The 17,323-nt window shown below is 33.9% G+C and overlaps 1 protein-coding gene across 1 annotated transcript in view; it reads left to right on the top strand.

Moving 5' to 3' along the window:
- EYS (EGF-like photoreceptor maintenance factor) overlaps positions 1 to 17,323 on the top strand; it is a 1,631,219-nt gene that overhangs the window by 505,948 nt on the left and 1,107,948 nt on the right. Inside the window, 1 exon segment of the mRNA XM_024761621.1 lies at positions 11,281 to 11,426. Within this exon segment, the coding sequence (XP_024617389.1) occupies positions 11,281 to 11,426 (146 nt within the window).

A 17,323-nucleotide genomic window follows, 5' to 3' on the forward strand; every position in this document is an offset into this window, starting at 1 on the left:
ACCTAGGGGCAAGACGGGAATAAAGATGCAGACCTACTGGAAAATAGACTTGAGGATATAGTGAGTGGGAATGGTAAGCTTGGACAAAGTGAGAGATTGGCGTGGACATATATACACTACCAAAAGTAAAATAGATACCTAGTGGGAAGCAGCTGCATAGTACAGGGAGACCAGCTTGGTGCTTCGTGATCACCTAGAGGGGTGGGATGTGGGTGGGTGGGAGGGAGACACATGAGGGAGGAGATATGGGGACATATGTATATGTATAACTGATTAACTTTGTTATAAAGCATAAACTAACACACCATTGTAAAGCAATTGTACTCCAATAAAGATATTTTTAAAAATTGAAATAATCTAACAACTCACTTAAAACCAAGTGTTGTATCTGTATATTTAGTACAAATTGAATTAAACTATAGACACTATAACAAGAAACATGTTGAAAATGATATTTATTGCAAAACCCTTCATGATTACCTCCATATTTTTTAATCTCTTCCTTCCTCTTGGTTATTGGATCTGAGGTCTGAAACAGTTAATACTTGATGACATCATTTAAAGGCGAATTCCTTGAGCTATGACAGCATGTAGATGACAGCCCCAATTCATATACAAAGTCATTGCAAAACTGGATGCTGTAATTTTTGACAGTTGATAATTTATGTTTGATATTCAGTAGAGATAATGTCCTTTTAAGCTATACTCATCAGTTCACTTAGGTCAGTAACAATAATGTCAACCTACTGAAAATGTATAGCTAAATAGAGAATTCACCCAAACAATTAGAGTAATAGTGGCAGCTCCATTCAAAGAATACAGAAGAAGAAATTTTTTTCAAACGCTGGCTGCTATTATTATAGACAAATCATTATCACTATTCTTTTATAGTGTGTGATGTTCATGATTTTAACAGTGTTTTACTGTTATAAAGTTGAAAATGATTGGTTAAGGTGCATTTAAATACAGATCAAAATGTGTACATTTTTCTATAAATTTTTACCTAGAAACCAGTTATTAAGCTGAATGACTTCTAGTCAACTGAATATTTTGTCATAGCATCATTGTTTCAGATTAAATCTATGGCCTTATATACTAAAATTATAATAATGACATAAAAAAGACTATTTTAAAGATAATTACTCTGTGGAGAAAGTATATTATGTAGAAAACAGAAGACTCAAATAAATAGAATTAGAAATGAAAAAGAAGTAACAACTGACACTGAAGAAATACAAAGGATCATGAGAGATTACTACAAGCAACTATATGCCAATAAAATGGACAACCTGAAAGAAATGGACACATTCTTAGAAAAGCACAACCTTCCAAGACTGAACCAGGAAGAAATGGAAAATATGAACAGACCAATCACAAGTACCGAAATTGAGACTGTGATTAAAAATCTTCCAACAAACAAAAGCCTAGGACCAGATGGCTTCACAGAAGAATTCTATCAAACATTTAGAGAAGAGGTAACACCCATCCTTCTCAAACTCTTCCAAAAAATTGCAGAGAAGAACAATCCATATGCATACTTTCCTTCTTTTCATTTTGTTTGAGGTACACAGAATGTACAACACCTTAAAATACAGCATCTTAAAGATGTAGATAAATTGAAACATAAAAGTAAACTATGCATATCATAGAGTATTCAATATCCTCTTAGATTAATATTAAGTTTGATATTTTTCTATGTGCAAATGTTCAAACTACTGTTTTTACTTTTTATTACATATGCTTGTATACTTAAACATGCCTGTATCTCTTAAAAACTGAAAACTTACTAAAGAACAGAGAGTAAGATTTATATCATATTTTATAAATGGTTATTTTTAAAAAAAATATTAGAGTGTTTAACTTCATAAAATTTTAATACAGGACTCTTTATTCATTTTGCAAATAGAAAATATTAATAATTATTTGATTAACAAATGTCATTACATACAAAGAAGAGTTGCTCAGGAATGCTGATCTAGTGTTACAAGAAAAAGGAATAAATTGCATTAAAATGTATTATAAATTCTCACAAAATTTCAATTGTTATAACACAGGCTAAGAAGTCCTTATAGTAAAGTTTCACCAGCAACATTTTATAGTTTCATTTTTGGATTTGATTGTAGGTTTCATATAAAATAATCTATTGATATATATATATATATAGGTCAAATCTTAATACTACAAAAATATTTTTAAATCAAAACTCTCATTAAAAACTCTATACTTCTGTGAAAAATGCCACTGGTAGTTTGACAGGGATTTCATTGAATCTGTAGATAACTTTGTGTAGTATCGTCATTTTGTCAATGTTGATACTTCCAATCCAAGAACATGGTTTATCTCTCCATCTGTTTGTATCATATTTAATTTCTTTCATCAGTGTCTTATTGTCTTCTGCATACGGGTCTTTTGTCTCTTTAGGTAGGTTTATTCCTAGGTATTTTATTCTTTTTGTTGCAATGGTAAATGGGAGTGTTTCCTTAATTTATTTTTCATATTTTCCATCACTAGTGTATAGTAATGCTAGAGATTTCTGTGCATTAATTTTGTAAACCGATACTTTACCAAATTCATTGATTAGCTCTAGTAGTTTTCTGGTAGCATCTTTAGGATTCTCTGTGTATAGTATCATGCCATCTGCAAACAGTAACAGTTTTACTTCTTCTTTTCTGATTTACATTCCTTTTATTTCTTTTTCTTCTCTGATTGCTGTGGCTAAAACTTCCAAAATTTTGTGGAATAATAGTGGTGAGAATGGGCAACCTTGTCTTGTCCCTGATCTTAGTGGAAATGGTTTCAGTATTTCGTCACTGAGAATGATGTTGCCTGTGGGTTTGTCATATATGGCCTTTATTATGTTGAGGTAAGTTCCCTCTATGCCTGCTTTCTGGAGGTTTTTTATCATAAAAGGGTGTTGGATTTTGTCAAAAGATTTCTCTGCATCTATTGAGAAATTCATGTTTTTTCTCCTTCAATTTGTTAATATGGGGTGTCACATTGATTGATCTCCGTATATTGAAGAATCCTTGCACTCCTGGGATAAATCCCACTTGATCATGGTATATGATCCTTTCAATGTGCTGTTGGATTTGTTTGCTAGTATGTTTTTGAGGATTTTTACATGTATGTTCTTCAGTGATATTGGCCTGTAGTTTTCTTTCCTTGTGACAACTTTGTCTGGTTTTGGTATCAGGGTGATGGTAGCCTCATAGTATGAGTTTGGGAGTATTCCTCCCTCTGTTATATTTTGGAAGAGTTTGAGAAGGATAGGTGTTAGCTCTTCTCTAAATGTTTAATAGAATTCACCTGTGAAGTCATGTGGCCCTGGGGTTTTGTTTGTTGGAAGATTTTTAATCACAGTCTCAATTTCAGTGCTTGGGATTGGTCTGTTTATATTTTCTATTTCTTCCTGGTCAGTCTCAGAAGATTGTGCTTTTTCTAAGAATGTGTCCATTTCTTACAGTTTGTCCATTTTATTGGCATATAGTTGCTTGTAGTAATCTCTCATGATCCTTTGTATTTCTGCAGTGTCAGTTTTTACTTCTCCTTTTTCATTTCTAATTCTATTGATTTGAGTTTTCTCCCTTTTTCTCTTGATGGGTCTGGCTAAAATTTCACAATGTGTATGGAAACACAAAAGACCCCAAATAGCCAAAGAAATCTTGAGAAAGAAAACTGGAGCTGGATGAATCAGGCTCCCAGACTTATGACTCTACTACAAAGCTAGAGTAATCCAGACAGTATGGTACCAGCACAAAACAGAAATATAGATCACTGGAACAGGATAGAGGGCCCAGAGATAAACCCATGTACATAGGTCACCTTATTTTTGATAAAGGTGGCAAGAATATACAATGAAGAAAAGACAGCCTCTTCAATAAGTGGTGCTAGGAAAACAGGATAGCTACCTGTAAAAGAATGAAATTAGAACACTCCTTAACACCATACACAAAAATAAACTAGAAATGAATTAAAGGCCTAACTGTAAGGGCAGACACTATAAAACTCTTAGATGAAAACATAAGCAGAACATTCTATGACATAAATCATAGCAAGGTCCTTTTTGACCCACCTCCTGGAGAAACGGAAATAACAAGAAAAATAAACAAATGGGACCTAATGTAACTTAAAAGCTTTTGCACAGCCATGGAAAGCACAAACAAGATGAAAAGACAACCCTCAGACTGGGAGAAAATATTTGCAAATGAAGCAACTGACAAAGGATTAATCACCAAATTTTACAAGCAGCTCATGCAGTTCAATATCAAAAAAACAAACAATATAATCCAAAAATGGGCAGAAGACCTAAATATACATTTCTCTAAAGAACATATACAGATTGCCAACAAACACATGAAAGAATGCTCAACGTCACTAATCATTAGAGAAACGCAAATCAAAACTAAAATGTGGTATCACCTCACACCAATCAGAATGCCCATCATCAAAATATCTACAAACAATAAATGCTGGAGAGGGTGTGGAGAAAAGGGAACTCTGCTGCACTGTTGGTGGGAATGTAAATTGATACAGCCACTATGGAGAACAGTATGGAGTTCCTTAAAAAGCTAAAAATAGAACTAACATATGACCCAGAAATCCCACTACTGGGCATATACCCTGAGAAAACCATAATCCAAAAGGAGTCATGTACTGCAATGTTCATTTCAGCTCTATTTACAATAGCCAGGACAGGGAAGCAACCTAAATGTCCATTGACAGATGAATGGATAAAGAAGATATGGCACATATATACAATGGAATATTACTCAGCCATAAAGAGAAACGAAACTGAGTTATTTGTTGTGAGGTGGATGGACCTAGGGTCTGTTATACAGAGTGAAGTAAGTCAGAAAGAGACAAACAAATACTATATGCTAACACATATATATGGAATAAAAAAAAAATTATGAAGAACCTAGGGGCAGGATAGGAATAAAGGCACAGACATAGAGAATGGACTTGAAGACATGGGGAGTGGGAAGAGTAAGCTGGGACGAAGTAAGAGCATGGCTTGGACATACATACACTACCAAATGTGAAATAGATAGTGGGAAGCAGCCGCATAGCACAGGGAGAGCAGCTCAGTGCTTTGTGAACACCTGGAGGGGTGAGATAGGGATGGTGGGAGCGGGTGCAAGCGGGAGGAGATATGGGGATATATGTATAAGCATAGCTGATTCACTTTGTTATACAGCAGAAACTAACACACCATTGTAAAGCAATTATACTCAAATATAGATGTTAAAAAAATAATCCTCTATACTTTGTCTTGGATCTTTTAATATGATTTAATCAATACAGTCACTATATTTTAAAATAAGTCAGCTTTCTAGAAGCATAAAAACAATTTCTCTACTTATTAATTCTTTACTCATCTGAAGTAAGATAAAAAAACAAGATGAAAGACTAATGTAAAGCAGAGGTTCATCTTAGGGCTCTATGCCTCTGTGATTATCTTGCATCTTTCCATCTGTTTTCATCACGGAAAAATTGCCTCATGTAAATTACAATTACTCTTCTTAATCTCAACTTTATTTTAATGTATTGAAGTTTTTTCAGAAGTCCTCTGTTAAAATGCATTTTGGTGATTGGAAAAGTACGTTGAAGATATAAGTAAAAAATTTTATATCACTATCAAATTAAAAGAAATTTAAACAAAAATGTTCAAAACCTTAAAAACCTATTTAATTCCACTGAAACTTTTGAAATAAAAGGCTTATCTTTTAATTGGAGCATCTAGGGTCATTTGTAGAGATGTGGATGGATCTAGAAGCTATCATACAGAGTGAAGTAAGTCAGAAAGAGAAAAACAAATATCGTATATTAACGCATATATGTGGAACCTAGAAAAGTGATACAGATGAACTGGTTTGCAGGGCAGAAACAGAGACACAGACGTAGAGAACAAACATATGGACCCCAAGGAGAGAAAGTGGCGGTGGGGTGTGGTAGTGTGAGGAATTGGGAGATTGGGATTGACATATATACACTAATATGTATAAAATTGATAATTAATAAGAACGTGCTGTAAAAAAAAGTAAAATAAAATTCAAGAAAAGTTTGAAAAAATAATATATTACATATTTCATGGTCTTAATTGTTTCTTTGAAGTAGGATATGTTTACTACATGCATTCTTTTAAAAGTGGTTAAAGTTTCATCAAAAAGAAGAAATGTTTTAGAGACTTTTAGTATATAGTACAATAACTATTATAAAATTAAATGGGTCACTTAAGATGTTAATAAAAAGGTTCAATTTTGTTTTTTTCCCTCATTCTAGGTAGATGTGTTCTGAATAAAAAAGGGATGGGTACCTCCCCAGGTAATAATAGAAGGAAGTGCTGAAGGGATAGGGTCCTTTAGCCAGAGGCCAGTAGGAGGAAATGTCTGTCGAGGATCCTTTGACACAACCATGCACTTTCATTTTCTAAGTGTCTGAAGGGCCAGGTTAAGTGCAGAGAGAACAAATTGGGAGTGTTCAACACTGTGCTTGCCTCTCCTAGTGAGAGGTGTAGGGGTGAGTGGGGAGGAAAGAGAAAGAGAAAGGGAGATGGGGGGAAGAGTGGGAAGGAGGGAAAGAGAGTACATATATATACATTAATTTTCTTGGGAAAGACTGTACACAGAGATTCAAGGTAGAAGCTCTATTCTGGAATAAACATTTGATCTTCATGGAAATTTGCCCTAATGTGATGTGATAAATGAATATAAGTTTTAGTAAAAACTATAGAAGAATCCACAAAGCTAAACGTTAGATGGTAATTATAATTGAAAAATGAGCAAAGGATAATTCTGGGTAAGTAAGAAAATCTATTCTTGACATACCTTCTCAAAACTACCACACAGACAAACAAACAAACAAAAACTATTATGGGTTTTCTTGTGTATGTACATTTGTTTTGTATTTTAGACTCCACATATAAGTAAAATCATATGGAATTTGTCTTTCTTTGTCTGATTTATTTTACTTAGCATAATACACTATAGGTCCATCCATGTTTTTGCAAATGGTAGCATTTCATTTTTTATGGTTTAATAATATTCCACTGTGTGTAAATACTACATCTTCTTTATCCATTCATCTGTTGATGGACATTTAGGTTGCTTCCATATCTTGGTTATAGTAAATAATGCTCTTTTGAACACTAGGGTGCAGATATCTTTTCAAATTAGTGTTTTCATTTTCTTCGGGCAAATACCTAGAAAGGGAATTTCTGGATTGTATGGAAGTTCTATTTTTTATTTTTTGAGAAAACTCCATACTGTTTTCCACAGCAGCTGCAACAATTTATCTTCCTACCAACAGTGCACAAGTGTTCACTTTTCTCCACATCCTTGACAACCCTTGTTATTTCTTGTCTTTTTGTTAAAAGCCATTCTGAAAGGTGTGAAGTGATATCTCACAGACAGAAAGGACAAATTGGTGGTTGTCAGATGGGTGGGAGGTGGGAGGATGAGTAAAACAGATAAAGGGGTTTAAGAGGTACAAAATTCCAGTTGTAAAATAAATAAGTCACAGGGATGTAACATACAGCACAGGGAATATAACCAATAATATTGTAATAACTTTGTATGGTGACAGATGGTAATTAGACTTATCATTGTGATCATTTTATTATATATTAAATATTGAATCACTGTTTTGTATCCCTGAAACTAATATACAATTGTAAATCAATTAGACTTCAATTAAAAAAAAAATCCCACATCTTCACCATAGGAAGACAAAGAACATGAAAATTTTCACATTAACTGATGGAGGAAGTAATAATATGTTTAAAATAATGAAAACAGCATTTCTCATTGTTATAATAAAGAATTTTAGACATAGAAATTGGCTAAACTAAAATGAATCCTATTATGTCAAATTAGAAATGGGGTGTTAGTATGCATTCATGCATTAATATGTATGCTTATAATATACATATATACACACATACACAAAGATATAGATATGGACATATATGTATGCATATACAGACACACATATATGCGTATACACACACACACACACACACACACACACATACACATACAAATTATCTTGAATTCTAAATACCACTCTTCACTTAAAGGAGCCAGGACTCCTAGGAGAAATGGCTGATTTCACATCTAGGACTGGAAAAATGTAAGATAAACCTGGAACATCCTTCTAGAAAGTAAGCAAGTGCTCAAAGAATGATGGAGATGGGTCAAAAAGATTCGAGACAGCTTGAAGAGGTTCCCACTATCCGAATCTCACACAAACTGGGTATCAAAATCAATATAATAGTTATATATTTGACACAGTGAATAAAATAAAAATCATGAATTCATATAGCTACAAATCAATAACTGAATAAATGAACAAATGAATAAATGAATGAAAGAAAATGAAAAGCTCCTCCTAACAGTCAAAAGTCATCTGGTAAATGTAGAATAAATGATGAGTTAGAAAAGTACCATTTGGCAAATTATATAGAGATGATTCAGTTAGAGCCATCAATGAAGAACATCTCTTATTTTAAGTTGGTTGAAATCTCCAGATTCTAGGGTACTGATTTGATCATGAAACCACTCAGGAACCTTTCTATAATCACAGAAAATGAAATTTGGGTGGCAAAAGACAAGGGATATGGATATTTCTTCATTTTTAAAATGAGAGAAATAAAGGAGAAACAGAAAGAGAGGAAGCTCTATAAATTTAATGAATAAATTGCTATTTAGATTAGATTGAGAAAGTCAGTGGTCATTATTATAAATCTATCATTGACAAGAAAGATGTCCTAAAATAACTTCTAATATTCAACATTTCAGACTACCAAGTAGATTTTGCAACTTTTGGAAATATGATAGAACTGTCCTAAGTACATGCAACAAATGTATAAATTGAAATTAAAATCATTATATTATGTATTTTGTAGTAATACAACATTTTCAAGTTTATCAGTATGAAAAAATTTATGTCCTGGACATATCTTTTACTGCCACATCTGAGAACACTGTGCCCAGCTCCAGCTTACTCTATGATCACTTGGAATCATCATGGGTTCACTGAGAACACACAACAGCAATTAAGGACAATATCATTAGCAAGTATATCTTGATTTTAGCAAGCATTTACAAGATTATTTATGGATAGGAAGATATTAGTGAGATAGTGGAGATGGGGAAAATTTTCCCCATTTGAACATACCTTCAGGGAGTCATAGTAACTGGATTAACGTTACCCTAAAAAAGTGGTTACAGTCATTTCCCTACCATGTTGAGAGCTCTTGAGAAGTACAGTACTCTCTTATACCAGCATGACATTAGACATGCAATTTTAATGTGTTCTGTCCAACAGATTCAAAGATTCCACTCTTTCTTTATGATTAATTGGTTAAACCTTTTCTGTCACTTTCTCTAGAAGTTAGCTCTGCTTTTATAGGATTGTACACCTGTCTTTACTGGCATATCTTTACTGTCCTGGTTTACATGTCCATGTCCTTAAATTGTCTATGAGACTTTCAAAAGCAAAACCAAGCTTATTTACACTTGGATCTGGGTATATGACTAATGTTTGGCATTCAGTAAATTAATGTGTGGTGAATGGGGAGCTTGGATATATTAGATTTCTGGTGGTTATGATTTTTGTTGAAATTATGATTATGTCGAAACAATTAGGAAGAGGTTTCCTCAGAAAATCAGAATAAAAATCTGTCTCAAAAACACTGAGGGACTTCCCTGATCATCCAATGGTTAAGACTCTGTGCTTCCATTGCAGGGGGCATGGGTTCGATCCCTGGTCAGGTAACTAAGATCCTGCATGCCATGGTGCAGCCAAAAGAAAGAAAAAAACATTGAAAGGATATTTGATAAAGCTTTTATCTAGACTTCTACAAGATGGGGGAGAATTGCAACTATATAGAGCTTGTTTTGCTAAGTGCACTTTTCTCTCAATTTAATTTTATCTATAGAAATTCATTCCATGTTTTCATTAATATTTTTATGAATATAGAATTTAAATTAGGAAAGACTAAATTACTTGTTTCTTCCTCTAACATTATTTATTTGTTTTATCATCAATTATTTGGTTGTTGCTTTTATTGATGCTATTCTACCAACACATAACTAAAACTAGTCACAATTCATCTAAGGAGGATTGGTCTTCTCCCTTCTGGCAAACAGATACAGACTGACTAGATGTTTAAACATAAACTTGGTGGACACAATATCCAAGAAGAAACTGAGAATACATTCAAAGTGATCTTGCCACATGTACTTATATCTGTAGCTGCCACAGCTTAGACTACAGAGGAAAGCAGTCAAGAGTCAATTGAGACAGGATCTGACTCAATAGAAGGAAATACTCATAAGAACAAAGAAATACTTCCAAATAAGAGTTGAGGACAAATCTGAACTCAGCAACTCAGAGTCATCAGATGCTGATGCATAAGATAAAGAGGAGACAGCTGGACATTGAAAGGGGGGTCAGATGAAGTTTCTGGAAGTCATTCTCAAGGACAAGGCTTTTGAGAGTCCCTCTGCCCATTAAGTTCATGACACTTTGAACCCAACATCTAATCATTGAATAACATTCAATTTCTGCAACATCTGCTACTATAATTAATCACTAATGAAATTGTTTTGTTAAAAGGATTTAAAAAAATTAATCAGAAGGACTTTAGTATCAGGAAAAAATGTTATTCAATCCATGGAGAGAATAATTTTCAATTTTCAACATAGAATGTAGTTAAAGGTGATATTTATACTATAACAAAAGAAATACAGGTACAGAATTAAGGTCAATAGTATCTATGAAATTCCAGTAATTTTTTACCCAAATACATTCATTTAAAAAAACACTCCCAAATAAAGAACTTTTAAGGAGAAAAATATCTAGAAGATTGTTGGACCTTTGGTTGACTCATGAGATGGACCAGGGCAATGGGAGGCTCCTAACAAGATTCTGGTGGGCAGGTTCAGAGATCTACTCATCTTGTGACCTCCCAAGACAAGCCTCTAACTTAAGTTCCCTTACGTATTAAACCTGCCGTCTACTGATCTGGGGTGGTCTGCCTCTTTCTTTGGTTTATTCTTGCTCTCTCTATATGGGGTCAGATTATAATTTGACTTGGGGAACTCCCGAGGTTTTAAACCAACAAAGGTGAATTGTATTTTCTTCAAAGAAAAAAATTAAATGAAAATATTTCAATTTCTGTAAATTTAGTTAAAAGTCTGAAATTTAATATATATATGAATTATGTATATAATGAAATGCTATTTGTTGTTACATTATTTCTCTTTTTTTCTCTAGATTTCTATGTAATTGTGAACCTGAGTATCACGGATCTTTCTGTGAACTGGATATAAATGAATGTGAAATCTCACCTTGTCCCGATGGAGAAAATTGTGTCAAAAGAACAGGTGGATACATCTGCCTCTGTGCTCCTGGTTATTCAGGTAAATTTCTACCTGCTCTGTCTGTATCAACATGTTGGTTGTAAATAACTGGCATCCTCATATCTACTCTGCAAATCCTGAACTAACCTGTTCCATGCAAGTGGGGCAGGAGAATCAAGAGGCTCTTTGTCTCTTGTAAAAGAAACTAGTAAAAACAAAATTTATGCTTTTTAATCTAAAATTTACTAAACATTAAGAAATATATGAATTATACATCAAGGTATTTTACATTTTTATGCTTTTTTGAATTGAAGTTTATCTAAAGTATGTTTATATGCTTGTAATACAGAAAAGACATTGTTGTATGAATAATCTAAGAGAAATAGTACTGTTATATCCATTATACAAATGTTACTTTAAAAAAATATAAAGAGTAAGTTTAGCTCTTTTAAACATACTTATATGCTAGAAATCAATCCAGGAGCCCTTGTGAATTTAAAGTTCCAGGAGAAAAATATGATTTGGAGCCTGTTGCCTCAATATCAATCATTCCACAACATAAATTCTATCCAAAAATAAATGCAAAAGTCATCAATGAACTTAGGAAAGAACATTAGCCCTCTAAACTTCTGCTGAGAATTTGCTTTCATGAAATACAAAAAGCTATATTGTTTTGGCATACAAATATTAATTATGTGGACCCAGCAAGAATGTATTCAAATCTCAAATCATAATTTATTAATGTCTGAATTCTTCACCACTGGGATCTTCTGGGTTTCTTTCCTGAGAGAAGCTGGCTAAGTGAATCTAATATTAGATTCTATACTCTTAGGAGTAAAAAGCAAAAAACAAAAAACAAAAAACTAGACAAATAGAACTGATATTGAAAAGCAAAACTGATAAAGAACTAGAAGCATTTCCAGCGAATAAGTGGTCAAAAGCAATAGGAAGCTGACCCCTGAAGAAAATATATACAGGTGTCTTCCTGGGGAATAATGATAGCTTCAGAAAAGGTTACCTTGGTAACAATTGTTACAGACACAGAAGTCTTGGCTGAAATTAAAGAAAAAAAAATTGAACTACAGTCTACAGATGTTATTACATAAATAAGAAGCAGTACATTCTGGCTATAAAAGTATCTTTTCTAACTTTCATATTGTCCCTCATCTTCCAAATGACTGAGATTTGTACTTGGGACCACACATATCCAAATAGCAATACCATTCCCCATGCTATTGTTTTGCAGCTGCTACCACACTAACATTGTTAAAATAAGAAATGACACACGGAGCTGAATACTACTGAGAAACATGTTTTGTAAAATTACTTGATATAACACATTGTTCTGATACTTTAAATTCATCCTAAAATTTGAAGGATTAATGTGTTTTTTGTTTTTCTTTTCACAACCTATTTCACTGAAAGCTATGGTTCTTAGCATTGTTTCAAAATCTAAGATTGAGTTGCCAATTAGGCACCCCAGTGGAGAAGCTGAGTGCACAGTTGGCGGTATGAGGTGGTCTCCAATTGAAATATACATGTGGGGGTCTTCAGATATACAACTGTGGTGCTGGGTAGGCTCATAAAAGAGTGAGTGTGGATAGAAGAGAGAAGAGGACCAAGGACTGAGCCCAGAGGCACTGCGATATTTAGGGTTCCAGGAGAGAAGGAAGAACTCGCAAAGGAAATTTAAAAGAGCAGTCAGTGATACAGGAGGAAAAACAAGAGCAGATAGGGTTTGGAAAGGCATGTAAATTATTTCATGTAGAGGGAGTGATCAATGTTGTCAAATATTATTATGTCAAGTAAAATAAGGACTAAGTATTAACCATTGGCATTAGCAATACAAACGTCATTGGTGACACTGTCAAGGAAGCAGTTTTGCTGGAGTGGAGGGTGCAAAATTCTGTTTGAAGTGGATTTAAGAGAAAATGTGAGAAAAGTGCTGAGATGAATACACAGTTTATTAAACGAATATTTTTATTTTTAAAGAAGGAAACAAGAAATGGAGCAGTAATTTGAGGACAGAGTGAGATTGAAAATGAAAGGTTTGATTTTTACATTCTGTTTGCTTTTAAGTTACATGCTCATTAAATGATGCTGACTCCTGTGTGGAGAATGAAGTAGAGAGTTTCAGTAATAGAAGCAGCGAGGCCTATCAGAAAGCTTTGGAAATGGTCCAGGTGACAGATTATAGTGAGTTAGATTAGCACTGCCCAGCAGAGGTGGTGAGAAATGCCCTCACCTCGTATGTGCTCCATAAATATTCATGAATGATGAACAGTTAATAAAATATAAATAGAAAAGTGTATCACTGAACTAAATATCATTTTATAAATCATTGATGAGTCAAATTATGCCCCTTTTTATTTTTAATGAAAAATCTTCAACTTCCTCTCATTGATTCATTGGGTTCTGAAACACTGTATTTTCAGTTATTTTGGGGTCTCAAGCTTTTTTGGGATGATGCTCACATAAACCCATATTCATATAGCACATATGTATAACTGATTCTTGGGAAGGCCACTTAAGGAATAATGGTTCCATGGGCTTCCTTTCAAGCTCTAAATTGGATTTTGTGTGGCCTGTTTTCCAAGGAAAATTTGAATTTTATACTCAGAAAATTATGCTTGCTTTTTCATTAACTGTATTGTAGGCTTCTCATATTGGAATAAATTAGTTTTCTTCCTAATTTCAGAAAAATTTGTTGGAAGTTTACAAATGCCCAACTCACAGGCCATTGTGAAGGGGGTCTCACACCTGGTTTGGTGGTCTGCTATGACCCCTCCGTTGAAATCACTACGCAGTAACTGATGTAACCAAAGTGTCTCTGTAGATGTAGTCAATTCTGAGTTGATTTAACCTTCATTTCAGGCCAGATGTGTCAGAGACTGGCAGCTGCTAAACTGTTTCCTGGAAGGGTTGGAGGATTCAATTCTTATACTTCTTCTAGAAAGCTATGATCATACAAATTAATTCATTCATATTTACTCTCTCCTTAATATACATATATTTGAGAGAGATCATAACTTAACATGGTATAGAACAGATATATTAATTGCCATAGGGAAAAATTATGTAGAAAAGAGATTATAAAAGGCTGGGATAAGGTTAGGAGTTGGGGAGGTGAATTTAAAGAAAGCAATCAGAAAAGGCCTTGAAAAAAACTGGTTTGGATTAAGATTGAAATGCCATTTATATATTGGTAGATACATATATATGTGTATAGATAAAGAAATAGATTAAGAGATATCAAAAATCAAAATTGTACTTAATAAACTATAAAGGTGAGAATATTTCCCTAATAACAGATATTTATGTTTTATACATAATAGAACCATTAAGAGATGTGCTTCAGCCAGTGGAAACAGCACAGCATGGCACTGGCTGAAGAGGTGAGCAGGAAACTCAAAGCTCTCTCAAGAATTCTTGTTCACTGACGCCACATTCAAACCTCATTTTTGCCTCTTCCTCCTACCAGATCCCTATCTCCTTTTTCCCAACCTAATTCCATAACTCACAGTTATAACCACTGCCTTACTTGCATTATCCTGCCTCTGTCTCCTTCCATAACACTCATATCAAAACACCTCTATCCTGAAGTTAATCCCAACCTCCCATATATTTTTCATTCACATGGGTGGCATAGAACAGGAGGAAAAAATACAAGTATGCATACACACACACACACACAGACTCTCACACTCTACATTGGTTGCTCTTACTTTGACTTCCTGACCACAGACCTCAAGGAAGCCGTTGGTGCCTCTGACAGATGCTGCTTCTCACTAATCAATCCAGTTTCCCAGCATCCTAGCTTATTATTTCTGGCTCTCTCTTTTCTTTTTAAATTCCCATCAATCTTCCCTCTATTTAAATTTCAGTTTAAATATTTGTCTCTCATATTCCTGAGAAAGTAAAAGTGATCAGAAGAGAACTTCTTTCTCTTCCCACTAACAACTAGCATCCTGCAGAGATCTGCAGTCATACACTGTGCTTTTCTCTGGTTTCCCTGTTCCTGTCTGTGGTTATCCCTTCCACCGGTAAATTACTTCTGTCCTCTATCACCTATCATTAAAGGACATTCATCCTGACATTATTTTCTGCAACATAAATTCCTTCATCCATACTATGTCACTACTACCAGCATATAAATATTGATATTAACCTCTTTCTCATCTCATTTTTGAATCTTTCCCTTTTTATATGCTTATTAAACTACATTTCTTTTTTTTAAACAGAATTGTCAAATCTGTATCAATTTACATTCCCACCAACAGTGCAAGAGGGTTCCCTTTTCTACACACACTCTCCAGCCTTTATTGTTTGTAGATTTTGTGATGATGGCCATTCTGACCAGTGTGAAGTGAGGTCTCATTGTAGTTTTGATTTGCATTCTTTAATGATTAGTAATGTTGAGCATTTTTCATGTGTTTGTCAGCCAGCTGTTTATCTCCTTTGGAGAAATGTCTATTTATGTCTTCAACCCATTTTTTGATTGGGTTGTTCATTTTTGGATATTGAACTGCATGTGTTGTTTGTATATTTTGGAGGTTAATCCTTTGTCAGCTGCTTCATTTGCAAATATTTTCTCTCACTCTGAGGGCTGTCTTTTTGTATTGTTTATGGTTTCCTTTGCTGTGCAAAATCTTTTAAGTTTAATTAGGTCCCATATTTTTATTTTTGTTTTTATTCTCATTACTCTAAGAGGTGGGTCAAAAAAGATCTTGCTGCGATTTATGTCAAAGAGTGTTCTGCCTATGGTTTTCTCTAAGAGTTTTATACTGTCTGGGCTTACATTTAGGTGTTTAATCCATTTTGAGTTTATTTTTGTGTTTGGTTTAGGGAGTGTTCTAATTTCATTTTTTTACATGTAGCTGTCCAGTTTTCCCAGCACCAATTATTAAAGAGGCTGCCTTTGCTCCATTGTATATTGTGGCCTCCTTTGTCATAGATTAGGTGACCATAAGTCACCTAATCTCTGGGCTTATCTCTGGGCTTTCTATCCTGTTCCATTGATCTATATTTCTGTTTTTGTGCCAATACTATACTGTCTTGATTACTGTAGCTTTGTAATATAGTTTGAAGACAGGGAGTCTGATTACTCCATCTCCATTATTTTTTTCTCAAGATTGCTTTTGTTATTCGAGGTCCTTTGTGTTTCCATACAAATTGTAATTTTTTTTGTTCTAATTATGTGAAAAATGCCATTGGTAATTTGATAGGGCTTGCATTGAATCTGTAGTTTGCTTTGGGTACTATAGTCATTTTCACAATACTGATTCTTCCAATCTAAGAACATGGTATGTCTCACCATCTGTTTTTGTCATCTTTGATTTCTTTTTTTCTTTTTAAATTTTGTTTTATTTATTTATTTTTTATACAGCAGGTTCTTATTAGTTATCTATTTTATACATATTAGTGTATATATATGAATCCCAGTCTCCCAATTCATCCCACCAACACCCCCTCCGATTTCCCCCCTTGGTGTCTATACATTTGTTCTCTACATTTTTATCTCTATTTCTGTCTTGAAACTGGTTCATCTCTACCATTTTTCTAGATTCCACATATATCCATTAATATACAATATTTGCTTTTCTCTTTCTGACTTACTTCACTCTGTATGACAGTCTCCAGGTCCATCCATGTATCTACAAATGACCCAATTCCCTTTCATTTTATGGCTAATTAATATTCCATTGTATATATGTATCACATCTTCTTTATCCATTCATCTGTCAGTGGGCATTTAGGTTGCTTCCATGACCAGGCTATTGCAAATAGTACTTCATTTAACATTGGGGTGCATGTGTCTTTTTTAATTATGATTTTCTCTGGGTATATGCCCAGTAGTGGTATTGCTGGGTCATATGGTAATTCTATTTTTAGTTTGTTCAGGAACCTCAATACTGTTCTCCATAGTGGCTCTATCAATTTACAATCCCACCAACAGT

This window comes from Neophocaena asiaeorientalis, unplaced genomic scaffold (genome assembly GCF_003031525.2).
Source record: "Neophocaena asiaeorientalis asiaeorientalis breed wild unplaced genomic scaffold, Neophocaena_asiaeorientalis_V1.1 scaffold169, whole genome shotgun sequence".
In the NCBI taxonomy this organism is placed as follows: Eukaryota; Metazoa; Chordata; class Mammalia; order Artiodactyla; family Phocoenidae; genus Neophocaena; species Neophocaena asiaeorientalis.